Source organism: Leopardus geoffroyi, chromosome B4 (assembly GCF_018350155.1).
Source record: "Leopardus geoffroyi isolate Oge1 chromosome B4, O.geoffroyi_Oge1_pat1.0, whole genome shotgun sequence".
In the NCBI taxonomy this organism is placed as follows: domain Eukaryota; kingdom Metazoa; phylum Chordata; class Mammalia; order Carnivora; family Felidae; genus Leopardus; species Leopardus geoffroyi.
The window spans coordinates 134,912,561-134,938,356 of NC_059341.1; the positions used below are offsets into that span (position 1 = coordinate 134,912,561).

Genomic DNA, 25,796 nt, shown 5'->3' on the forward strand with positions numbered 1-25,796 from the left:
TTCCTTTTGTGTCATTGATTGGTTGCAGAAACTGGGACATTTATCCTATATAATTTCTTTTCAATTAAGGTTTGGTGAATATTTTCTCAGGAACGTATCTATTTTTGGCCCTTGCAGTTTTTTATTACTTTTCTTCAAAGACCAACTTCTGGGGCACCTGGGTGGCTCAGTCAGTTAAGTGTCCGACCTCAGCTCAGGGATTGTGAGTTCAAGTACCACATCGGGCTCTCTGCTGTCAACACAGACCCGACTTTGTATCCTCTGTCTCCCCTCTCTCTCTGCCGCTCTCCCTCTCAAAATTTAACACTTCAAAAAGAAAAAAAAAAGTGCCTGGGTGGCTCAGTTGGTTGATCAACCGTCCGACTTCAGTTCGAGTCATGATCTCACAGCTGGCTCTGTGCCGATAGCTTGGAGCCTGGATCCTGCTTCTGATTCTGCATCTCCCTCTCTGTCTGCCCACCCCTGTCCCCTGCTCGAGCTCTTTCTCTCAAAAACAAACATTAAAACAAACAAACAAAGAACCTCTGGTTTTGTTGGTACCCTCTCAGCTGTCTGTTTTTCTCTTCCATTGATAATTGCTTTTATCTTTGATCGTCTTGCTATTAATTTTTTTCTAACATAACTTGGCTACTTACTACTTTTTAGCTTTATTTTAAGTTTTGAAATGTATTTTATTATTAATGTTTCTTTTGTGATTTCCTCTTTACCTTCCCACTACATGTATGTATATACTTTAAAAATTTCTAAATGAGCACAGATCATTTTTATTTTTTCCTAAACACTATAACTAAACTGATGATGGGATATTTCCTTGTATACTCCAGGGGAAAAGTAGAATGCAAAATTGTTCGTAAAATATGTATGATCTTAGTTTTGTGAATTATGTAAATGAAAACAATGAAGGAAATATACCCATATATTAAGCAGTTGTCTTTCAGTAGTGATACATTAGGGAAGTTTTATTTGAAACCTTATTTGTATTCCAAAACACCTAAGACACATTTTGTTTTTATGATGGTGGAGCACAAAATGATTTTTCAAAAGGAAAGAATAATACTATAGAAGTCTGGACTCTGAATCATGCCCTGAGATCCTGGGGTGTGATTCAGGGCAATTAAAATAAGACCACATGCTTAAGTGTGTTGGGACATTAGGCAGAGAGTTGGTGTATAGGTGGTGAGACTGTCCTTCCCAGAGAGTTACAGTCTGGATGCAGCAGTGGGGTAAGGGGTCCTGATAGGAAGAGATAGCAGTGGGGGAGGAGAGAGAGACACACACACACAGATAATTTCAGTGCCATGATAGGATGCTGTAAGAACAAGAAGGGCACATAGAGGAAGAGTTGTGCTTAGAAACCACGATTAATTAACCAAGTAGGTCATTATCAAGTGGTATCTTCTCTTCAAGGGATGGACTACTTTTTGATAGTATAATCAGTTGTAGATTCAAGTATATCTAATTATTAGATGCCCAATAGTGCCTTGTTAATGTGAAAACTACTTAGAGAATCAAGAGGAAAGAAAATTGAAAACACCTCCTATGTATAATGTATATTGAGTTAATACTGTTAGTCCACAAATCAACCAGGGACAATTTTTACTTTTCAGGGGACATTTGGTAATCTCTGGAGACATTTTTGCTTGTCACAAAATGTAAGGGGTACTCCTGGCATTGAGAGAGACCACAGATCTGCTGAGTATCTTACAATGCACAGGACAATTCCCCTTTTCCTCCACAACAAAGAGTATCCAGCCCAAAATGTTTAATAGTTCCAAGATTGAGAAACCCTGGGTTAATCCATAATTTGCATCCTCTTTTTAGTGGGGGTGGTTTGTATGTTGAAAGAGCTAGAGGCATGGTTTTTGTATCTTACTCTAGCTAGATTTTGTTTTTTTTTTATAACTTTTTTTTTTTTTTTTTCAACGTTTATTTATTTTTGGGACAGAGAGAGACAGAGCATGAACGGGGGAGGGGCAGAGAGAGAGGGAGACACAGAATCGGAAACAGGCTCCAGGCTCTGAGCCATCAGCCCAGAGCCCGATGCGGGGCTCGAACTCACGGACCGCGAGATCGTGACCTGGCTGAAGTCGGACTAGATTTTGATTAAGGAAAACTAATCTGTAGGCTGACGTCAGGTGAAAGTGAATTCATTCAGATCAAGGAATTGGTTTGTGGCAGGCACTGTGATAGGCACGGGTAAAGAGTGGCAGACAGCCCATGTCTTCATGGAGCTCACTTTGAACGTTATGCAAATGGTGAATCTTTTGTATTCGTTGTCTTTGTTATTGTAACATTAAACTTCTTTTTCATTCTGTACTTAGTTTGGTTATTTTAACCTTTTCTAAGGAATTCTAGAATATTAAACAATTACATACTTTGTTTTCATGACTATCAGTACAAACCCAGCAACTCACATAATGGGTGTTGTTCTAAGATTTAATCCTTTTTCCTTGGCCTTTAGGTACAGTTCGTAAGTGTTTAAACCAAATATTCTCTAATTTTTAAATACATACGTAACAATTTTTTTTAGGGTAATGTGAAAAACCTCAATACAAATGGATAGTATCCCATGGAGTGAGGTTTGGAAATACTTAATGCTTACCAAGAGCAAAAACATAGAGCAATTTGTAATTTTGGTCAAACTTTAACCTTTATCTTTTTTCTTCACTTTTAGATTTTGGCTCTCTCTTTGACTTGGAGCATGACTTACCAGATGAATTAATCAACTCTACAGAATTGGGACTAACCAATGGTGGTGATATTAGTCAGCTTCAGACAAGTCTTGGCATAGTTCAAGATGCAGCCTCTAAACATAAACAACTGTCAGAATTGCTACGGTCTGGCAGTTCCCCTAACCTCAATATGGGGGTTGGTGGCCCAGGCCAAGGCATGGCCAGCCAGGCCCAACAGAACAGTCCTGGATTAGGTTTGATAAATAGCATGGTCAAAAGCCCAATGGCACAGGCAGGCTTGACTTCTCCCAACATGGGAATGGGCACTAGTGGACCAAATCAGGGTCCTACGCCATCTGCAGCAGGTATGATGAACAGTCCAGTAAATCAGCCTACCATGGGAATGAACACAGGGATGAATGCTGGCATGAATCCTGGAATGCTGAATGCAGGCAATGGACAGGGGATGATGCCCAATCAAGTCATGAACGGTTCAATTGGAGCAGGCCGAGGGCGACCTAATATGCAGTACCCAAACCCAGGCATGGGAAATGCTGGCAATTTAATGACTGAGCCACTACAGCAAGGCTCTCCTCAGATGGGAGGACAAACAGGATTGAGGGGCCCCCAGCCTCTTAAGGTAAGTACATTTTTGGTTTGTATGCACTATCAGTATGTTTTTGATTATCCCAATGATGGAGGGAGGGCTTGAGGTCAGTTATTCACTTATCTTTACTATTCATGTTTAGTCGTCTTACGTGGTGTACCATTTCCCATGGATGCCAAGGATCTACTATGTTGTGATGAATTTTTTTTTAATTTTTTAATGTTTATTTATTTTTGAGACAGCATGAACAGGGGAGGGGCAGAGAGAGGGAGACACAGAATCTGAAACAGGCTCCAGGCTCTGAGCTGTCAGCACAGAGCCTGACGCGGGGCTCGAACCCACGAACTGTGAGATCATGACCTGAGCTGAAGTCAGACGTTTAACTGACTGAGCCACCCAGGTGCCCCATGTTGTCATGAATTTTATGAAGCTCTTACATTAATTTTAAGTAGAACAATTATTTACAGCTCAAGGGTATTGTATAATAATACTTCAGTTCTAAATAATTGTTAGCTAATTCCTGTTTTCTCAATATTAGAATAAATATTAGAATATTTTCACAAATACCAGAATATTTTCATATCCTTTCTTTTTAATTTTTTTTAAGTTTTATTTTATTTTGAGAGAGAGAGAGAGCATGAGCAGAGTAGGGGCACAAAGAGAGAGGGAAAGAATCCCAAGCAGGCCCCATGCTGTCTGTGCAGAGCCAGAGCTGGGGCTTGAACCCACAAACAGATCATGACCTGAGATGAAACTGAGAGTCAGACCCTTAACCGACTGAGCCACCCTGGCACCCTGTGTTTTCATCTCATTTCTAAGCCTGCTTTAGCCTGCATAGCGTCCTTATATAGTTTGGGGCCGCTTTGGTGGCTCAGTTGATTAAGCAGTTGACTCTTGATTTTGGCTCAGGTCATAATCTCTGGGTCGTGAGATCAAGCCCCTTGTAGGGTTCTGCTCTGAGTGTGGAGCCTGCTTAAGATTCTTTGTCCCTTCCTCGCGTGCACATCCTCTCAAAAAACCAACTAACCAAGCAAATAAATAAAAATACAGTTTTGAGCCAGCTGGCTTTATATTGTCTTCAGATAGACATCACTTATTTCCACTGCTTCGAATGTCCTTGGTTTTCAAGAGATACCCTAAAAGATTTATTAAATGTTATTTTTCCTTGTTAGTTGATGGATGTTAAGGTGCATTAGTTTACTGTGAAGCCTCAACTGACATTCCAGGTGTCCAGTTAACCTGATTTTGGTCATTGTTTGAAAGGGTTTTCTTTAAAAAGCCTACTTTTTTTTTTTTAGCTTTATTAAGTAGAGCAGGCTAAATACATTTTGTAAAACTTTTTAAATGTGTTCTTTATATATAGAATTTATATAAGCATATATTTGTTGCTTATTCCTTCATATTTTTCCTGCATTTTTATTTATTTTTTCTTGAAGTGGTATCGCACTACAGTTGCCAGCACCTGGTATGTGGCTGGTAAATATTTGTTGAATGAAAGAGATGGTTTTGCTTGGAAGGGGATATTGGGGATAGGCAAGATTTTCACCAGGAGTTGGGAGCAAGCTTTCACTGTAAAAGGAATAAGTGAGCAGGCATTGGGACTTCTGTGTTCCTGAAAATTGTGATGAGATGAGAGAGAGTTCAGGGGTGAATTGGGAATGGGGAGACTGAGGTCATGTTAGATATGTGAAAGCCCCCCCCCCTTTTTTTTTGCTATACAGTACAGAATACTGACCTCTTAGGGAAATTCCTACCTCCTCTGTAGATTATCCCTTTTTGATGCTTTCATGTTGCTGTGTCGATATGGTTTAGTTAGAGTATTTGGAGTGAAAACCAGAAGCAAGAAGGTAAAATGTTTATTAGATACCTCTTCTAGGTTCTAGAACATAGTTGTGAGGAGTCCTTACCCTCCATTATTGTTATACTCCAGTGGGGAGAGGTGATGTGACAGACTAAACCTTCACTGATTGATCAAATATTTACTGCATCCCAGCTTTCGTGCTCCAGATAGAGCAGTGATTAAACTTACTTCATAGATCTTACTTTTTTATTAGTGTGTACATAAGTTGTAAGTTTATAGTATTCTAAGTATTGCTATGAAGAAAAATTTAAAAAGGAAGGTCTCAGGGGCTCCTGGCTGCCTCAGTCCGTAGAACGTGCAACTCTTTTTTTTTTTTTTTTTTTAATTTTATTTATTTTTGAGAGAGAGAGAGAGAGACCGAGCCCGAGTTGGGGAGGGGTGGAGAGAGAGGGAGACACAGAATGTGAAGTAGGCTCCAGGCTCTCAGCTGTCAGCACAGAGCCTGAAGCGGGGCTTGAACTCAAGAACTGTGAGATCATGACCTGAGCCGAAGTTGGACACTTAACTGAGCCACCTAGGCTCCCAGAACGTGCATCTTGATCTCGGGGTTGTAAGTTCGAGCCCCACTTTGGGTGTATAGATGAGTTAAAAATAAAATCTTTAGAAGCAAAGAAAAAAATGGAAAGACTCATTGGGATTGGGGCACTATTCTATTTATAATCTAAATCACAATTTCTTACATCAGCATTGTTTCAGGGACTGGATATATAGCAGTGTACAAAAGAGACAAAAATTCCTGTCCTTGTGGAGCTTCTGTTTTCCTTGGGTGGAGGAATTGAAATATAAAAATTCTATTATTAAAATATTTTGTTATTTAAATGAGCCCCATCTAGTTACCTGGGTGGCTCAGTGGCTTAGGCATCCATCCAACTTTTGATCTCAGCTCAGGTCTTGATCTTAGGGTTGTGAGTTCAAGCCCCATGCTGGACTCTGTGCTGAGCATAAAGCCTACTTAAAACAGTGATAATAATAGGGGCACCTGGGTGGCTCAGTCACTTGAGCATCCAACTCTTGATTTCAGCTCAGGTCTTGATCCCAGGATTGCGGGATCAAGCCCACGTGGGGCTCTGCTGTATGTGGAGCCTGCTTAAGATTCTCTCTCTTTCTCCCTCTGCTGCTCTCCTCCGCTCGCTCTCTCGCGCACTCTCTCCCTCTTAGAAAGTATTTAAATTTTTTTTTTTCAACGTTTATTTATTTTTGGGACAGAGAGAGACAGAGCATGAACGGGGGAGGGGCAGAGAGAGAGGGAGACACAGAATCGGAAACAGGCTCCAGGCTCTGAGCCATCAGCCCAGAGCCTGACGCGGGCTCGAACTCACGGACCGCGAGATCGTGACCTGGCTGAAGTCGGACGCTTAACCGACTACGCCACCCAGGCGCCCCTAGAAAGTATTTAAAAACCAATAATAATTAAATAAATGAATCGTACTTATATTTTGTAAGTTGATATTTGTCAAGCACTTAGCGCAGTGCATAAGAACCCTAAATGTTTATTTAGCAAATGAGTTTTGGGGAATTGTGGAGGTTTAGGATGAGATACCCAGTTGATGTATAGATTAGTATACAAGTATAGTATAAAATGTACTTTCATAAAATGAGTTTTCTCTTTATGGCAGGAAAAAAGCCCTTTCTATATTTTCCTATTGAAGATTAAAATAAATGCAAGTCAAGGCATTAAAATTGTTGGCTAGCAATTCCCCTTCCATGGGACCAGGTCCTAAAATTACCTCAAAGGGTCAATTATATTCATTCCATTTCTTCCAAAATTCCTAAGAGTTCCAGTGATATTTAAGAATCAGGAATTAAGGAGGCTTTCAGTGAGACTTGAAGATTTGAACCCTGTTGGCAAATGGCAGTGGTTTTTTTATACAGTTCTTTTTATGGATGAATCTGTGGTTCAGAGTGTGCAGGCAGGTTGTGACATTACTACTTACAACATTCTTCCAAAAATCTGGCAAACTGGTTTATGGAAGGAAACTTGGATCATACACCCTTTTAACGTAGCCTTTGATTTTGCAGTTAGCATAAAATAAAGACAAATGTTGTCAGGAGGGTTCAGTGAGGGGCAGAATAGTGCACACTTTTTTTTGAACCATACTACCTGGATTAGAATCTGGGCTGTTAACATAAGCATCCTCCTCTTCTGCTGCATATTGGCAAAGCTTGGTTAAGTCATTTCACTCTCTAATAATTTCACAAAACTATATCTGCCTCCTCAAAAATGCTGGTGACAAAAGAAGTAAACTTTGACAATCTTTTCCCTAATAGCTACCTTCTGTGTATGAAGAAAGATGAAGTTAATAAAAGCATCATAGTTAATGGTGTGGACTATGGAGCTTTACTGCCTGTGTTAAAAATGAACTCAGTCACTCACAGAGTAAGCTATATTACCATGGGCAAGTTGCTTATTGTACTTCAGTTTTCCCACCTATAGAACGGAAATAGTAAGAGTGAATGTAACCTACCTCATGGGATTGTCGGGGAACTATAAACGATTAGTAGAAGTAAGCCCTTTGTGAAGGGTATGTAGTAAGGACGTACTTGTAGAGTGGTAATAGTGGTAGCAAGTGCTTAGTATTATTGTAGTTTCCATTTTGTGATGTTCTTTTTTTTTTTTTTTTTTTTTTTTTTTTTTTTTTTAACGTTTATTTATTTATTTATTTTAATTTTTTTTTTTTTTCAACGTTTATTTATTTTTGGGACAGAGAGAGACAGAGCATGAACGGGGGAGGGGCAGAGAGAGAGGGAGACACAGAATCGGAAACAGGCTCCAGGCTCCGAGCCATCAGCCCAGAGCCTGACGCGGGGCTCAAACTCACGGACCGCGAGATCATGACCTGGGTGAAGTCGGACGCTTAGCCAACTGCGCCACCCAGGCGCCCCTAACGTTTATTTATTTTTGAGACAGAGAGAGACAGAGCATGAACGGGGGAGGGTCAGAGAGAGAGGGAGACACAGAATCGGAAACAGGCTCCAGGCTCTGAGCAGTCAGCACAGAGCCCGACGCGGGGCTCGAACTCACGGACCCCGAGATCGTGGCCTGAGCCGAAGTCGGACGCTTAACCGACTGAGCCACCCAGGCGCCCCTAGTGATGTTCTTAAAAACATTTTTGTGGGGGAGGGGGAGAAATCAAATCAAGATCATGTAATCTTGTAATGGAGAAGCTGTAATCTTCTAGAGACGTAGAATCTTGTAATCATGTAATGGAGAAGCTGTAATCTTCTAGAGACGTAGCTCTATAAGATTATAGAGCTATAGATTAAGATTATAGACGGCTATAAGGGGAGATGAAACAACCCTATGAAATGGCTGTTGGCTGGAGGATATGGGAATGCCCACCAGTAGAGACTTCAGGGGATTAATATTCTATAAATTTGACAGAAAATTAACTTCTTTGGAAATGAGGACTTTTTATTCAGTAAGTGTTCATTAACATTCTGGAGGGGTTTTTTTGTTTTTGTTTTTGTTTTTTTTCCCTTAGAAAAAAAAAAATAATAAAACCTGTTCTGTGAAAGCACTTGTTACAGTTAAAGAGACAAGATCCAGGATATTATCAAATAGCAACATCAGACAGTATAATTGTACCTAAATTAGTGTTAGGCTCCAAAAGCTAAGGAGCTGCTACTGAATGTTAATAGGTATTTAATATGTGTTAGGGTCATTAATTCCTAACATCAACCCTATGATTTTATTCCCATTATACAGGTTAGGAGACAAATCAGGGAGTGGGTATTACAGAGAACTCTTGTCTTTCTGAAATAAAAGTGCATGTTATTTATCACTGTAGTATAATGTCATTCTATTATTAACGATTCCTGTATTGATAAAACATCCACAGCTAAAAACAGATACGATGCTTTTATGTTTCTTACAACAGCAGTCACCTCCTCACTTGCTTGTAACCTTACATAGGGGTGATCATTGCTAGACTAAGACATGTGAGAGCGGGAACCATACCTGTTTTCTCTAATTCTGCCTTAGTGATACAGACACAGCCTTGGAGCATCTTTATATGTACTACTTTTAGTTCTTATTCTGTAGTCCTAGATCTGGGAGATGACAAATCCTACCCTCCTTTACTGTGACTCTGGTTACCTCACATGCTATGAAGACTTATGTGTTACTTGCTATCTGGATAGATTCATAGCCAAAATTTATATGCTTTGTGACTAATGAAATTGGTATTTTATTTTATTTTTTTTATTATTTTTTTCAACGTTTTTATTTATTTTTGGGACAGAGAGAGACAGAGCATGAATGGGGGAGGGGCAGAGAGAGAGGGAGACACAGAATCGGAAACAGGCTCCAGGCTCCGAGCCATCAGCCCAGAGCCCGACGCGGGGCTCGAACTCACGGACCGCGAGATCGTGACCTGGCTGAAGTCGGACGCTTAACCGACTGCGCCACCCAGGCGCCCCGAAATTCGTATTTAAAAAAATTTTTTTTTTTCAACGTTTATTTATTTTTGGGACAGAGGGAGACAGAGCATGAACGGGGGAGGGGCAGAGAGAGAGGGAGACACAGAATCGGAAACAGGCTCCAGGCTCTGAGCCATCAGCCCAGAGCCCGACGCGGGGCTCGAACTCACGGACCGCGAGATCGTGACCCAGCTGAAGTCGGACGCTTAACCGACTGTGCCACCCAGGCGCCCCGAAATTCGTATTTTAAAACAACAACAACTCGGGGGCGCCTGGATGGCGCAGTCGGTTAAGCGTCTGACTTCGGCTTAGGTCATGATCTCGCGGTTCGTGAGTTCAAGCCCCGCGTCGGGCTTTGGGCTGACGGCTTGGAGCCTGGAGCCTGTTTCGGGTTCTGTATCTCCCTCTCTCTCTCTGACCCTCCCCCATTCATGCTCTGTCTCTCTCTGTCCCAAAAATAAATAAAAACGTTGAAAAAAAAATTAAAACAACAACAACAACAACAACAACTCTGAACTTCATTTAAATGAATATTAGCCTTGGGGCGCCTAGGTGGCTCAGTCTTTTGAGCGTCCGACTTCAGCTCAGGCCATGATCTTGAAGTCCATGAGTTTAAGCCCCGCATCAGGCTCTGTGCTGACAGCTCAGAGCCTGGAGCCTGCTTCAGATTCTGTCTCCCTACCTCTCTGCCCTTCCCCTGCTCACGCTCTGTCTCTCTGTGTCTCAAAAATAAATAAAAACATTAAAAAAAAATTTTTTTTTTTAATGAGTATTAGCCTTGGGAATAATTCCCCTTTTCTTTCTTTTCTCTTCAAAAAAAATTTGGGGTGGGGGGTGGTGTGCCTGGCTGGCTCAGAAGAGCGCGCAACTTGATCTTGGGGTCATGAGTTCAAGCCCCACATTGGGTATAGAGATGACTTAAATAAATAAAAAACTTAAATTTAAAAAAAAATTTTGAGGAGGTGGGAGCAGTAATGTCATTTTTGGAGCTCTTCTTTTAAAATTAAGATCAGGTTGCGGCGCCTGGGTGGCGCAGTCGGTTGGGCGTCCGACTTCAGCCAGGTCACGATCTCGCGGTCCGTGGGTTCGAGCCCCGCGTCGGGCTCTGGGCTGATGGCTCGGAGCCTGGAGCCTGTTTCCGATTCTGTGTCTCCCTCTCTCTCTGCCCCTCCCCCGTTCATGCTGTGTCTCTCTCTGTCCCAAAAATAAATAAACGTTGAAAAAAATAAAAATAAATAAAATTAAGATCAGGTTGTGATGGTTTTTGGCATATGATATTAAAGAGTATTTAACCTATGAAGTTTTAAAGTAAGAGCAGTGATTGAACTTGGATTGGCAAGGAATGAAGCAGGTAGGAAGCACCAGTTGGGCAGCGCGTATTAAGCGTAAGTCAAGGAGAAAGAGTCCACGTTGAGAGAAAGATTGTCTTAAATACTGTAGTCTGATGGGTTTTAGAAACCCAGATTTACAATCTAGATGGATACGGTTTTAGGTATGCAGTATCCGTTAAACTAAGGTATTGGTATAAGAATAATGGGAAGAAATAAAGAAAAATAATGTTCAGGATTTGGTATAGGTTCTGAGAGATCCCTAGTCCTCCTTGTTTATCATTGTACCCTCAGTGATTAACTTGATGTCTGGCATATAACTTGTATACAGGTACATAACATGGGCATTTATCAACTCCAGTAGATAGTAGGAAATGTCTGAATGTAGTTCAATTTTGTTTTTATTATTTGATGAATTTTGGAGTCACCTGCATGGTATTTATTGGTTTGTGTTACTGTGGTGCCTGCAAGTCTTATTAAAGGAGTTTTTCCCCCTATATTAAATATTTCCAAATAGCTATATTCTTTATATGAGGTACCACTTTTTATTTTTCCTATTTATTTGCCAATGATTGCCGCTCTCAGGTATCTTTGTACTCCTGTGCTCTGTACGTTTCTGCTTTTAATATACTGAAAATTTAGAAACAACCTGTAGAGTGAGATTTTTTTTTTTTTAAAGAGAGAAAAGCTAATCCCCTGAGGTGCTTTTTGTTCTAGTTGCCCAGAGCTGTTATAGCTAGCTTCCTGGTCTCCTGGTCCTCTGCGTTTTGAGTTTAGTTATCTGTATCCTTGTGATGCAGGTAGGTGGTGAGTAGTTGGACACCTGGATCACATTAGGTATAGAGAAGGGGAACAAGATCAAATAATGAACTACAGTGTAGCAGAAATTAAGTACAGTATATTCCCTTCCTGTTATATTTGGTGGGGGAGTACTGGAGGTTGGGGAGAGTGAAAGGGTAAGGATAGGGAGATTGGTTGTATTTTATCTAACACTGGCAGAACTCTGATGAAGATGGCAAAACCAAAAAAAGACTGAGAGCCTTTGTTGGTCAGGGTGTCGAGAAGTGTCAGGAATGAATTGCTGCCAGCTGACCAGTAGTCAGTGCAGTCTCTCTATTTGAGGCCATAGTCCACTTTGGAGTTCCTAGCTAAGGCATCGTGATTGAGAAAGTAAGCAATGTCAGGAACTGGTTGAAACTCAGTTGGTGTGAGCAGGTAAGGCAGTGTCTGTGTGAACAAACATGAAGGACCAGATTCTCCTCTGATCTATTTGAGTAGAGACATACTTATTAAGAGACCTCAAAACAGCCTGCAGATCCCAGTATTTTATTTATTTATGTAAATAATGGACTCCTAAAAGCTTAATTTATTGTCTGTTGGTCTTTTATGGTCTGTCTTGCAGATTCTGTGTTAGAATAGCTTTCGTTTTATGTCTATCATGAATTTCCACGCTAATAGGAAACACAGTTAAGTGAACTGTAACTCTCCCAGATACAGGCTCGTGTATTATTGGAACTATAGTAGTATGAATGTTAGTACTGGAAAAGCATCTGTAGCCCCCACACCTGCAGCCACACATGAAACTACCAAAAGAAACCTGAACTTGGGTTTAAACCTGTTTCTGTATTTGATTGTCCCTACGGTCTTATTGGCCAGATTCACTTAAGAAATTCCAGTTATTGAAGACTCAAGCAGTAAGTTTTTTACTCTGGATGCTTCCCATTCATGCCGCTCCAAACCTTGCCACTTCTTTCAGGCTCAATTCCTGAGTTACTGAACTCCATCCTAGTCTCTGATCTCATCTGGAAACTGTAAATGTTCTCGAATTTTTCTTTATTTTGCCTCTTCACTATAGGCAACCTTGGAACTGATAAAGATGTCATATTCGTATAAATTTGCCAGAGAATAGGTACTGCATATGGTTGAAAGAACAGTTTTATTTACAGGGGCTTATGTGTTTATTTTATGACTTTTATATTTCTGTTTTCCTGAGTCAAGGGGCTCCTTTTGTTGATCAGATTTAGGACAATGGGGTTACAAAGAGAAATGAACTGAGTTCTTTCCCCTACTGTGCAGAGTCTTGGGGGATAGAAGAGGCAGGCATTTTATTTTATCATCTGTGTTGTATTATAAATAAAGGCACAAACATTTATGTCAGGGTAGAAAAAGAGTTCTTTAGCTCTCTAGGACTATAGACAGATGTTTCATAGAGATGGTAGCTTTTGAAATGTATCTTTAAGTAAGGCAACGAAAAGAAAAATTGGACTGCCTCTTTGTGAACTTAGTATTTTATTTCTTTTACAGGTTATCATTCAGGAGTCAAACAGGAAGGGAGGGTGTGCCACTGTCTAGTTATAGGGAAAAGGAAAATCTTTAAGGCAAATGCTAGAGATTCAAGAGGCAAGCTGCTCCTCAGATTTGCAAGTTAGTTGGTACAGGATATAGTAAGACACCATGGATAGATAGGCCTCATGGAGATCATGAAGGCTCTGGGTAGAAAATAGAATAGATAGAAGGCGAGGAAACCTGTTGGACACAGTCTACACAAGCTGTGATTGAGGGGCTTGAATTAAGACAGTGACAGTGGACTGGGAGCAATTGTAGGGTGTGTGTGTGTGTGTGTGTGTGTGTGTGTGTGTGTTTAGAGATAGAATTTGAAGGCTCCTCTGATAGAATTGGATCTAGCTGAGAGGGATGAAAATCTAGTATGACTCCTTTTAATTGGGCAGTAGCGGTAGTTTCCCTAGTTTTCTGAGAGCTTTGCTACATGTTTTAGTAGGTGGTGTTTGACTTACAGTGGTTTCTTATATGGAAGGATTGTAAGTTTTATCATTGCTATCTGTAAAACATTTGGCTTCTGAATAATTAATACTCTGTTCTTTAATAACTGTCCAGCACTCCAGGTTGACTTTCATAAATACAGACAAAAACCTCCTTTCTTAAGTATATAGGGGTTACAAAGAAATTTAAATTACTTCAAGATCCAAGCAGGTAATTTAATGAATAAAGCAGCTAGGTTTTTTAAATTTATTTTTTTATTCTTTTTGAGGGAGAGCATGCGAGCTGGGGAGAGCAGCAGAGGGTGAGGGTGAGAGAGAATCTTAAGCAGGCTCCACGCTCAGCATGGAGTCCAGTGCAGGGCTTGATCCCACTATCCTGGGATTGTGACCTACGCCAAAATTAAGAGTCAGACACATAACCCACTGAGCCACCCAGGCGCCTCAAAGCTGCTAGGTTTAAGACAGCAAGGAATGATATGGACTCTGAAGTTTACATGTTCTGTCTAAAGGATTCAGATTCAGGAAGTTTCAAAATCACTCTGCCGCTTTGTTCCTAAATGAAAAATATCCCCTAAACTATCAGTTTGCTACCTTTTATGTAAACAAAATGCTGGAACAAGCATTCAGATGCTTTTCACATATCAAACCCTCTAACAAATTTAGGGATTAGGTCATTTATTGAGTTGAATTTATTAAGTCATATATTGTACATTAAATAAAAATATTTTTAATGCATTAAAAGTGAAGATGAATGGCAAACCTTAGCAGATACAGATTAATGAAAATGCTTATAAAAATTTCTAAAACAAGCTGTAAATTTACTCTACCTGAGCTGAGGCTCCTCAATTTTGAAAGTGAGTATTTTCATGAACATACTTCTCTAGTCTTATTTATAATGGTAGAGGATTTCCTTTAAAATTGTTTTTATAAATTAGGAAGTGGAAAAGGAAAGAGGGGCACCTCGGTGGCTCAGTCAGTTAAGCATCTGACTGAGGCTCAGGTCATGATCTCCTAGTTCGTGGGTTCGAGCCCTGCGTTGCGCTCTGGGCTGACAGCTCAGAGCCTAGAACCTGCTTCTGATTCTGTGTCTCCCTCTCTCTCTCTCAAAAATAAATAAACGTTTAAAAAAAAAAAAAAAAAAGGAAAGAGAATAGTAATGTTCCATTAATGTAAGGAAGGAGGTTTAATTTCTCATCTTTTTTTTTTTTAATTCTTAGATGGGAATGATGAACAACCCTAATCCTTACGGTTCACCATACACTCAGAATTCTGGACAGCAGATTGGAGCCAGTGGCCTTGGTCTCCAGATTCAGACAAAGTCTGTACTACCAAATAGCTTACCTCCATTTGCAATGGACAAAAAGGCAGTTCCTGGTGGAGGAATGCCCAACATGGTGGGTAGTAATCTGTCTACAAATTTGTCTCTAAACTGGCGTTTTGACAAAGAACTGTTAAACTGTAATGCTTTCTGCTGTACACACTAGCACGTGAAGATGGACCCTGTGATCAAGGAGGCTTGATACCTTCCATTTCCCATGGGTTTTTATTTCTTGTAGTATTGTTCGGTAAGGGTGTTGGGCCAAATGGGAGCAAGTGGGGCTGCTACAGTGAAAATTCTGTAGCCTGCCGTATTACACATCTTCTTCTTGTGAGTATTTCTATAGAATATGAAAGTAGAACTTCTCTTGGAAAGTACTCTCAAGCAAAGGATTCCAACTCTCAGTGACCATATCTACACATTTGTGTCTGATATCAGCACACAAAAGTAATTTCCCTCTCAAAGTTAAACACTGTTTTAAACAGTGATTTTGTGGGGGGCGCCTGGGTTGGTCAGTCGGTTCATCTGACTTCAGCTCAGGCCATGATCTCGAGGTTCCTGAGTTCGAGCCCCCAGGGGCGCCTGGGTGGCTCAGTGGGTTAAGCGTCTGACTTCAGCTCAGGTCATGATCTCGAGCTTCCTGAGTTAGAGCCCCGCATTGGGCTCTGTGCTAATAGCTCAGAGCCTGGAGCCTGGCTTCAGATTCTGTGTCTCCCTCTCTCACTGCCCCTCCCCCACTCATGCTCTGTCTGTCTCTGTCTCTCAAAAATAAGAAATAAAAATGTTTAAAAAAAAAACAAAAAACAGTGATTTTTGTTTTGAATAAATCTCCAAAGCTTCTAACATTGCTATTTTTCTAAAAGTAAAACTATTTCTACGTGTAAATTTGTTAAGTAGTCCCTGTTTACCTTTGGGAAAAATTGTCCTATAGAAATTCCATTTCTCTTTCAGATTTTTTGTTTTTTATTTTTTTGCCTGTATTTCAGATACTTTAAGTACTGCAGATCTTTTAGAAAAGAATAAAACATGGCATCTGTGACCCCAGAAATGTTTACTTTATCAGGGAAGAGAAAGCGCTTTCTTCCATAATTCCAGAAACTAACTTTTCACCCACCTAAAAAGGCCCCTGCTCAGTCTCCCAGGAGGTTTTTGTTACTGTGCTTCAGAACCTGACTTGGACTTGCTCTTCACTACGGATTCCTTGCCTTTCCCTCTCCCACCTGAGCTTATGGTGTCCTCTTTGTTTTGCTCTCTGTATATTACATATACTTTGATTATATTACTTGGTGATGTAACTTTGTTATTGAACTTCTTGATGGTGGGACTGATGTTTATCTACCTTGGAATCCCCTGTGGCACGTGGTGGATGTCCTTAAAGGTTTTAATTGAAAATGTCCAGGTCTGTATTTACTGAAAAGCACCCTATGACACCTAATGTTACATGTACCTTTGTTGTTTTCTCTCTTAGGGTCAACAGCAGGCCCCACAGGTCCAGCAGCCAGGCCTCGTGACTCCGGTAGCCCAAGGGATGGGTTCTGGAGCGCACACGGCTGATCCAGAGAAGCGCAAGCTCATCCAGCAGCAGCTCGTGCTCCTGTTGCACGCCCACAAGTGCCAGCGCCGCGAGCAGGCTAATGGGGAAGTAAGGCAGTGCAACCTTCCCCACTGTCGCACGATGAAGAACGTCCTGAACCACATGACACACTGCCAGTCAGGCAAGTCCTGCCAAGGTGAGTGGGCTCAGAGGGTTTCTGTGCTTAGCAATGAATATTTATAGTCCGAGAGAAGAAAAAAAGTGTGTTCTACTCTGTTTTGAGACTTCTTTACCGATAATGTCCATGTTAGGAGGTGATAAAATTCAGTATCATTTTGTTGTTATGTAGGGCTATGGTAGAAAATTTTAAGGATTTTCCTCTTGTGATGACCCTTACTGACTTTGATTTGCCCCCGCATAGCATAGTTTAAATATTATTGAGGATTTGCTATCATATAGGCAAACACTAAAACAATGTTACCCAACTTAATACAATTTATGAGTGTATGGTGTCATTAGAAATCTGTTTTTATAGAGTAAAGTACATTGCATGTCTTGGTGAAAAATACGGGCTTTGGAGGCAGATTGCTTAAGTTTGAATCCCATTTTGAGTACTCTGACTTAATGCAAAATAGTTAACCAGGTCTTGCCTGTTTTCTTAACTATAAAATGTGAGTGCCAATAGCTACCCTATAGGGATGTTAGGAAGATGAAATGAGTGAACATTTGTAGCACTTGTTAAGTGATCAACAGGTTAGTGGATACTGATATAAAAAAGTATAAGCTACATTTGCAGAACAATTATTTTTTTTCTTTTTAGTGGCACACTGTGCATCTTCTCGACAAATCATTTCACACTGGAAGAATTGTACGAGGCATGATTGTCCTGTGTGTCTCCCCCTTAAAAATGCTGGAGATAAGAGAAATCAACAGTGTAAGTGATTAAGTCTTTTAAAGCTTTTATTTATTTATTTATTACTTATTTATTATTTTATTTATTCTCGGTGCAGTTTGGTGGGATTTAGACTAAGTGCTTCTTGATTATTTGAAGTTCTGTGACTGTCCTGTGCTGTCACACTAGGTTGTTTCCACTCCCATTAACTTCATATTAATGAGGTTAGGATTGAACTGCTTATTACCTAAAGTAAGATCCAGAAACTTTTTAAATAATTATTCCGTATAAAAAGGGTGAATTAATGCTCCATTTTTACATTCATGAAAACTTAAAAGATCATTGCTTTGACATTGGGCAAGTTACTCTTTTATACCTGTGGTCTAAATATTTAGATACTTTGAAGTTATTTAAAGAGAAAGGGAAAAAGTTTGAAATTATTTTTGGAAGTCTAGGATGATGAGCTTTTCTGAGATAAAGACAAAAGTAGAAAGATCTAAGTGTAGCTACCATACCTCTCTAGAAACAAAATATTAAGCATTTGTGGTGAATGACAGATTTGGAAACGTGCAACATGTGAAGAAGGAATTAAATGCCATAAATTAATTAAGAAATCATAAATAGCCCAGTAGAAAATTGGGATAAGGAAATAGTTCAGTAGAGGGAGGACATTCTCACCACTTGAGCAGAAATGCTACCTGGTATTGGCATTTGTATGGTTCTGAGTCATTCATACATAGTTGGTGGGAACACTGATACAGCCTGTAGGTAGGCTTTTGGGTACTCTGGATCAAAAGCCTTTCATGCCAGTGATAGTGATCCCCTTTGACCATTCAGTTCTGCATCTAGACATTTATTTCAGGGAAATAATAGGAAACAAGATGCATGTTGTTTCATAATGAGAGGTTTCATAATCACGTAACAATTTTGTGTCTTCTAAATTCATTCAGATAGGTTAGTCTATTTTTCTCACATCTTTAACGTTGTAATCCCATCTCTTTTGTCTTCTCTAGCAATTCTGACTGGAGCACCAGTTGGACTTGGAAATACTAGCTCTCTAGGGGTGGGTCAGCAGTCTACCCCCAGCCTAAGCACTGTCAGTCAGATTGATCCCAGCTCTATAGAAAGGGCCTATGCAGCTCTTGGGCTGCCCTATCAAGTAAATCAGATGCCGACGCAACCCCAGGTGCAAGCAAAGAACCAGCAGACTCAGCAGTCTGGCCAGTCTCCCCAAGGCATGCGGCCCATGAGCAACATGAGTAAGTTTGTGTCTTCCCTTGTGACAGATGTGATGTTGGTTATGTGTATACATGCCATGTAATATGCAGAATTATCTTCTTGGTTTATTTTGGTCTGTGTGTGTATGTGTGTGTCTCCCCATCTCTTAATTTTTTTGTTACATGATTAATTTCTTGGAGTAATTTTTTAAAGATTGTAGTGTGAAGGTCTCATCATAATCTATATACCAGAGGCAGCTGCTTGTCCTTGTTGATGATTTCTCCCATAACTTTCTAGAAAACAGTCTGGTACTGAGTAATGCATCATACTTTTTCCTATGAAGTCCATTGTCATCCTCTGGATAATATTTGCAATAGCCTTTAGTTTCTGCCCATTATTGTTTGATTCTAAATGAGAAAGCAAAATTGAGCATGCTACTCCTACAGAAATGTAATCTTGTTGATTTTTGTTGGTTTTAACTTGAATGTATTACAGTTTCTTGACAAGCAGTGCTAACTTGTTAAATAATCATTGAGTGAGGAGATTATTAAAAAACTAGACCAGAAACTGGGATGAAGAGCTAATCCTACCCTTTCAGGCTAGTTTTCAAATTCTTACATATTCAAGTACATGAAAAGGGGTCAAAAATAGAGATCTGAGGACTTCCTTCCCCTGCCCCTTCACCTTTTTTTTACTTAAGATTGCTTATTCTCTCTTTCCATGTTACCCAAAAAGTTACCCAGACTCTTCCTTGAGTTTTAGGATCTTGACCCAGTGCAGTTTTCTACCCCTAGATTTTCTACTGCCTGGTTGGATTTTCATTTTTTTTTTTTTTTAATTTTTTTTTTTTCAACGTTTTTTATTTATTTTTGGGACAGAGAGAGAGACAGAGCATGAACGGGGGAGGGGCAGAGAGAGAGGGAGACACAGAATCGGCAACAGGCTCCAGGCTCTGAGCCATCAGCCCAGAGCCCGACGCGGGGCTCGAACTCACGGACCGCGAGATCGTGACCTGGCTGAAGTCGGACGCTCAACCGACTGCGCCACCCAGGCGCCCCTGGATTTTCATTTTTGTAACTGGTTATTTCCTGTTAATTTTTCAAACTTCTGTTTTAATTCCTAATTTTGTTCTTTTTGTCTCCTTTGTATCATCTGTGTATGTACGTTTGTATATAGCCACAAAATTGTTTAAAAGTTGGTTTCTTGAGATATCTTTTTCCCTTTTTTTAGTGTCTTTATTTTAGGATTAAAAATTAATCTAAGGGGCGCCTGGGTGGCGCAGTCGGTTAAGCGTCCGACTTCAGCCAGGTCACGATCTCGCGGTCCGTGAGTTCGAGCCCCGCGTCGGGCTCTGGGCTGATGGCTCGGAGCCTGGAGCCTGTTTCCGATTCTATGTCTCCCTCTCTCTCTGCACCTCCCCCGTTCATGCTGTGTCTCTCTCTGTCCCAAAAATAAATAAACGTTGAAAAAAAAAAATTTAAAAATTAATCTAAAGTTTCCATTTATTTCTTGTTAATTCAATCAGTGGTGCCTTTTTAGTGATAATCATTGTGAACCCAAACTTCTAGATACCTCATTTATTTCTTTTGTTGTATTCAATCCCATATTAAAAACTAATATGAATACACTCTCTTTCTGGCATGTTATATATAGCCTCATGCTTTCTATTCATCAGGCCCAACCCAGATAGGCAAAGACTTAAATATGAAGTGTTTTTTCTTTCATATGAAAGCCCTTTTATTTGTTATTTTTATTTGTTTTTGAGAGAGCAAGCGAGCGAGCGCCCATCAGTAGGGTAGAGGCAGAGAGACAGAGGGATATAGGAAACTAGAGAATCCCAAGCCACCTCTGCACTGTCAGCACAGAGCCCAGTATGGGGCACAAACTCACAGACCGTGAGATCATGACTTGAGCTGAAATCAGTCAATCAAGTTGGATGCTTAACCTACCAAGCCACCCAGGGGCCCCATATATGAAAGCCCTTTTAAAAATAATCTTGTGGGGTGCCTGAGTGGCTCAGTCGGTTAAGCATCCGACTTCAGCTCAGGTCATAATCTCACAGTTTGTGGGTTCAACCCCGCATCAGGCTCTGTGCTGACAGCTCAGAGCCTGGAGCCTGCTTCGGATTCTGTGTCTCCCCCTCTCTCTCTGCCCCTCCCTTGCTCGCTCTCTCTCTCTCTTTCTCAAAAATAAACACTAAAGGTTTTTTTTTTTTTTTTTAATAATCTTGTGTGTTTATGTTGAAGGGTGTGCCCTCTGTTTTCATATTTTTGAGTTCCCTAAAACTTAGAGAGTAAAAGAACTGAATATCAAAATGGAATCACCATGATTAGGACATGTAATTTTCTCCACAGTCTTTAAGAGAGTTTTAAAAAAGTATTTTATTGCATATTATGAATGTGGGACTGCTTTTTCACTTCACACCAAAATCGTATGAAATTAGTTTTAACCAAACTTTATACTTGTGATGTTTGCACTAAAGGTTATTACTATAAATTGTTTTATTGGGTATTTAAAGTGGTCCTTTAAGGCTTCTGTTATTATTAGAGTTTTATAATGGATTTTACTTAGGAATGTAAAAATTTTGATGATGATCAGAAACATAAGTTGCATCTTGGCCTTAGCCTAGTGCCATATTATCAAAGAAATACATGGTTCAATACTCAAATTAGCGTTAACTGTATTTTCTTAATTTTTGATGTGTCATGATTTTAAAATACTAAAACAAGCTTTTTTCACTTCTGTTTTCTTCCACTAATGGTGTTTATTTTAGGATATTTTAGGTTCCAACCTCATGTGGTAGACTGTATCCACAAATGGGACTATGTTGTGTCCCCTAACAGTGTAAGATTTTTATCACATTTGTAAACAAAAGCAATTTACTTGAGTATATTTCCATGTACTCAGCAATGTAAAATGTTTATCTTTTATGTTTTGTGAAGATTGGACTCCCAAATGGTTAGTGCTATATATATACACAAACATATATATACATATATATATATATACACGTACACACACACACACACACACACACATATATATATACACACATACTTTTTTTTTTCAAGTTCATTTATTTATTTTCAAAAGAGAGCACAAGCAAGAGAGGGGCAGAGAGAGAGGGAGACACAGAATCTGAAGCAAGTTCTATGCTCCATGCCATTAGCATGGAGCCCCGCATCAGGCTCCATCCCATGAACTGTGAGATTATGACCTAAGCTGAAGTCAGACGCTTCACAGAGCCACCCAGGCACCCCTATTTATTTATTTTTGAGAGAGACAGAGCATGAGTGGGGGAGGGGCAGAGAGAATCCCAAACGGGCTCCATGCTGCCAGTGTAGAGCCCATTGCAGGGCTTGAACCCACAAAACTGTGAGCGAGATCATGACCTGAGCCGAAACCAAGAGTTGGACGCTTAACTGACTGAGCCACCCAGGCGCCCTCACCCATATTATTTTAATGCTAAAGTATTGTTGGGGATCCTACCAAGAGGGCAGATTGGATATATAATTAGAAATTGAGGGGAAAACTTCGTCAGGAAATTTGGAACATAATAACACTTTTTGTGGCGTGCCTGGGTGGCTCAGTTGGTTGAAATCCAAGTCTTGATTCTGGTTCATTATGCATACCTTTTACCTAGATTTATTTATTTTCAACATTTTTGCCACATTTGCTTTATTTCTTCATGTACTCGAGGTACCCTGACACTTGACTGCTAGTTTAGCATGTATTTCCTAAGAATAAGGATATTCATCTCCATAACCACAGTGCTGTTACTGTGCCTACACAATTTAATATTTGTTAATAATGTCATCTAATGTACAGTCTATATTTTAATTTCTCCAGTTGTCCCCCACAGTCATTCATGGCTTTTCCATTCAATTTGTTACGTGCTTTTTGTCTCTTAATCTAGAAGTCATCTTCCTTCTCTTTGTTCACCACACATTGACTTTCGATGAACACTGTAGATTGTCCTATAATTTGAATTAGTCTGATTGTTTCCTTATAATTAAATCCACACTTGATCTTAGCCAAAAGGCTGAGAAGCGATCCTTATAATTAAATCCAGATTAAACACTCTTGGAATGAATATGCCATGTATGGTTGTGTGTATGTGATCAGGCTTTAATAATTTCAGCATAAAAATGTCTTAGGATTTTTTATTTGCCTTTAGCTGGCCTATTCTCTTGTTTTATTACTGACCTTCACATTATTGGTTAGCTATCTTTCAACTATGTTATGGAAATTCTGGCCCTATTACTGTCAAGATCTCCTGGGTTTTGTTATGTACTCTCTTCTGAAGGTCTCATATCTCACCTGTTTGGTAGATATGAGTGTTAGTTTGTTTTCCCAGGTTGTTGGATGTTTAGAAAAAGTAGTATTTATGTTTATGGGTCTGTATCATACCATCTTTACCTGAGGTGTGGAGTACTGAATAGGTTGAAGTACCCTAAGCAAACATTTATACTAATGCTTATAAGCATACCAAGACCCATTCATAGTAACAACTTGGTAGTATGAATACAACACCCATTGTGGCAGACCTAGCTGTAATGCTGGAACGTCCTCAGTTATAAATTGGAGGTACTTTAATTGATGCGGATATTTGAATAAATGAGAAATAGCATTCATTCAGATATGCCATGTGCTGGAGGCCGGGGGTGGGCATAGGAAAGGGGCATGGCCTCTACTTTGAGACCTCTCTAGTTTGGATGGGCATTAAGTAGACAGAACTACAGGATCTGTTAACATATATCAGGTTATAGAGATTCTGTAGCAAGAAGAGAGAATCCTTTCTGGAGCCCTAAATTAGAATTTTTTACTATAAGACTTCCTTGACTGTATTTGACCATGTTCTTAATCTTCTAGTACCTACTGAATTCACCTACTCTATAAAGGTCTCATTAGTATGAGATTCCTCCCAGGGCTTAGAAAACAAAAAACACGTGTTTTTTCCCCTAAGTTTGTTTGTTTATTTTAAGAGTGGCAGGGGAGGGCAGGGAGAAAATCCCAAGCAGTCTCTGGGCCTTTAGCACAGACTCCCGGGCTCGTGGGATTTGAACTCACGAACCATGAGATCATGACCTGAGTCAAAATCAAGAGTCGGACACTTAACTGACTTGAGCCATCCAGGCACCCCCAAAAATGTATTCTTGATGAGTTTTAGGTGTTAATGATTCCTTTTTTTTTCTTTCTGACTTCTTCTCTGGCAGTGCCAATAATTTCTGACTTCCGTCATTTTTGTATTCTCAAGGGAATGCTCCCTCTTAGGATCTTAAATACAGGCCGGTGTAAGGGTATTCCTTTTCAGGTTATGGTTGAGCCATTTCTTAGAGTCAATGCCAAATATTAGATGAACCTGGAGACTTCAGAGAGAATGTTTTGCTGTTTTCATGTGCCATCAGAAGGCAACGAGATAAGCAAATTGGTGTACATTATAATCAGTTTTTCTTTCACCTCTTCATATGGTTGCCATCAGTAAAGCGAATCAATGTTATAGGTATATAGTTTCGCTAAAAAGGAGTGTTTACACATGGAGTATTTACATTGACAAATACAGAATTAGGAACTATACAATTCTGTTTTAGAAGACCATTTCCAGTAACTACATTTCAGAGCTAGGCTGATGCTGTCAGAAGCAAATTTGTGCCTTACTATTTAGGAAACGTGAAGGAAAGCAACAGCATTTTTCTCCATTAAATGTTTATAGATCTAGCCAACTGTTGGCATTTTAGTGGGAAGTTTTGTTTCCTTGTTTTTAACTAACATACCTTGAGAGGTATATTAATAGAATTGTGTATTTTAGAAGAGTTTTTTAACCGCATGAAAATCTAGGTTAGTGTCAATATTGCTGTTTTTTGTTTTTAAAGAATTAGACTATTCGATAAAATTGCTAATTGAAGAGGTAATGTATGCACATAGAACTATTCAGGGCAGTTTGAAGGAGTATTCAAAATGTTTTACCAAAACACAGTCTTTGATTCCAGTCTCCAGGGATCATCGCACTTAGGTTCCCTATGTCCTCGCGTAAGTTGTGCTTAAGAAAGGATATGTGCATATATAGTTACTTAAACGGTTGCGGTTTTAGGTTTTGCTCATCCAGTTTCTAAATCTTGTCCTTATGGCTTCTGGGTTTTGGGTCTTTGAAAGGATACAAATTTCTTGTGATAAGTTCTTGTAGTACTTTTATAGCTTTTCTTTCTTTTTGGTATTGGTATTTAAAATATTCAATCTCGTTTTTTGTTTTGTCCTAGGTGCTAGTCCTATGGGAGTAAATGGAGGTGTAGGGGTTCAAACATCGAATCTTCTTTCTGACTCAATGTTGCATTCAGCCATAAATTCTCAAAAGTAAGTTTTTTTTCTTGATATTTGCCCTGTGTCATGTTTCATACTCCTGTTCAAATTCCTTTTCTGTTTTTTGTTTTTGTTTTTTCCCCCTGATTTGAAGCCATCCTTGATGGATAAAGACAAGTAGTATATTGGAGGCCATACTTTTGGCTTTCTACAATCTTATGTGAAATTGTATCAATGGGTGATCAGTACCTTCCCCGAATATAGTAGGAAGTTGCAAGTGTGCAATTGCTTAAAAAATGAGTTTGCTCTATCCCATTGGTAAGAATTAATCCATTACCAGTGATTCCCTGGGATAAGCTGTGTCAAAATAAGTTTAGTCTTACAACATAACACGTAAGTCTTCTAAACCCAAGACTTCCTCCTCCCCTCCACATGATGAAGTGTTGTGGGTTAACTCTGCCTCATACAAATACAAACACACACACACACACACACACACAATTTCCCCTAGATTTCTTGATGTAAAGAAATTTGTCATAGTATGTTGGACCCATTGTAATAATCACTGTCAGCTCTGCTTTAAATGAGATCTTTTTTCTCCTGCCTTCTTCACTAAAACTATTTCACAATATCTTTTTAAAGCCCAATGATGAGTGAAAATGCCAGTGTGGCCTCCCTAGGTCCTATGCCAACAGCAGCTCAACCATCTAATACTGGAATTCGGAAACAGTGGCATGAAGATATTACTCAGGATCTTCGAAATCATCTTGTTCACAAACTGTAAGATTATAGGCATGTCTTATTCATAGAGAGTTACCATGTCAACATGGTACCGATCTGCCAGGCACTTAACCTAAACAAGAGGAGTAT

The 25,796-nt window shown here is 39.7% G+C and overlaps 1 protein-coding gene and 1 long non-coding RNA gene across 2 annotated transcripts in view; both read left to right on the forward strand.

The window, feature by feature from the left end:
- The window catches only part of EP300 (E1A binding protein p300), an 84,830-nt gene that overhangs the window by 16,272 nt on the left and 42,762 nt on the right, over positions 1-25,796 (forward strand). The window contains exons 2-8 of the mRNA XM_045465958.1: positions 2,675-3,312; positions 14,885-15,061; positions 16,454-16,715; positions 17,340-17,453; positions 18,425-18,670; positions 24,887-24,980; positions 25,569-25,706. Of these exons, the coding sequence (XP_045321914.1) occupies positions 2,675-3,312; positions 14,885-15,061; positions 16,454-16,715; positions 17,340-17,453; positions 18,425-18,670; positions 24,887-24,980; positions 25,569-25,706 (1,669 nt within the window). The remainder of the gene's footprint in view (positions 1-2,674; positions 3,313-14,884; positions 15,062-16,453; positions 16,716-17,339; positions 17,454-18,424; positions 18,671-24,886; positions 24,981-25,568; positions 25,707-25,796) is intronic.
- Positions 10,453-11,750, forward strand: LOC123591532. Its single transcript, XR_006709394.1, has 2 exons — positions 10,453-10,572; positions 10,811-11,750. It is a non-coding gene; the product is annotated as an uncharacterized LOC123591532 (long non-coding RNA).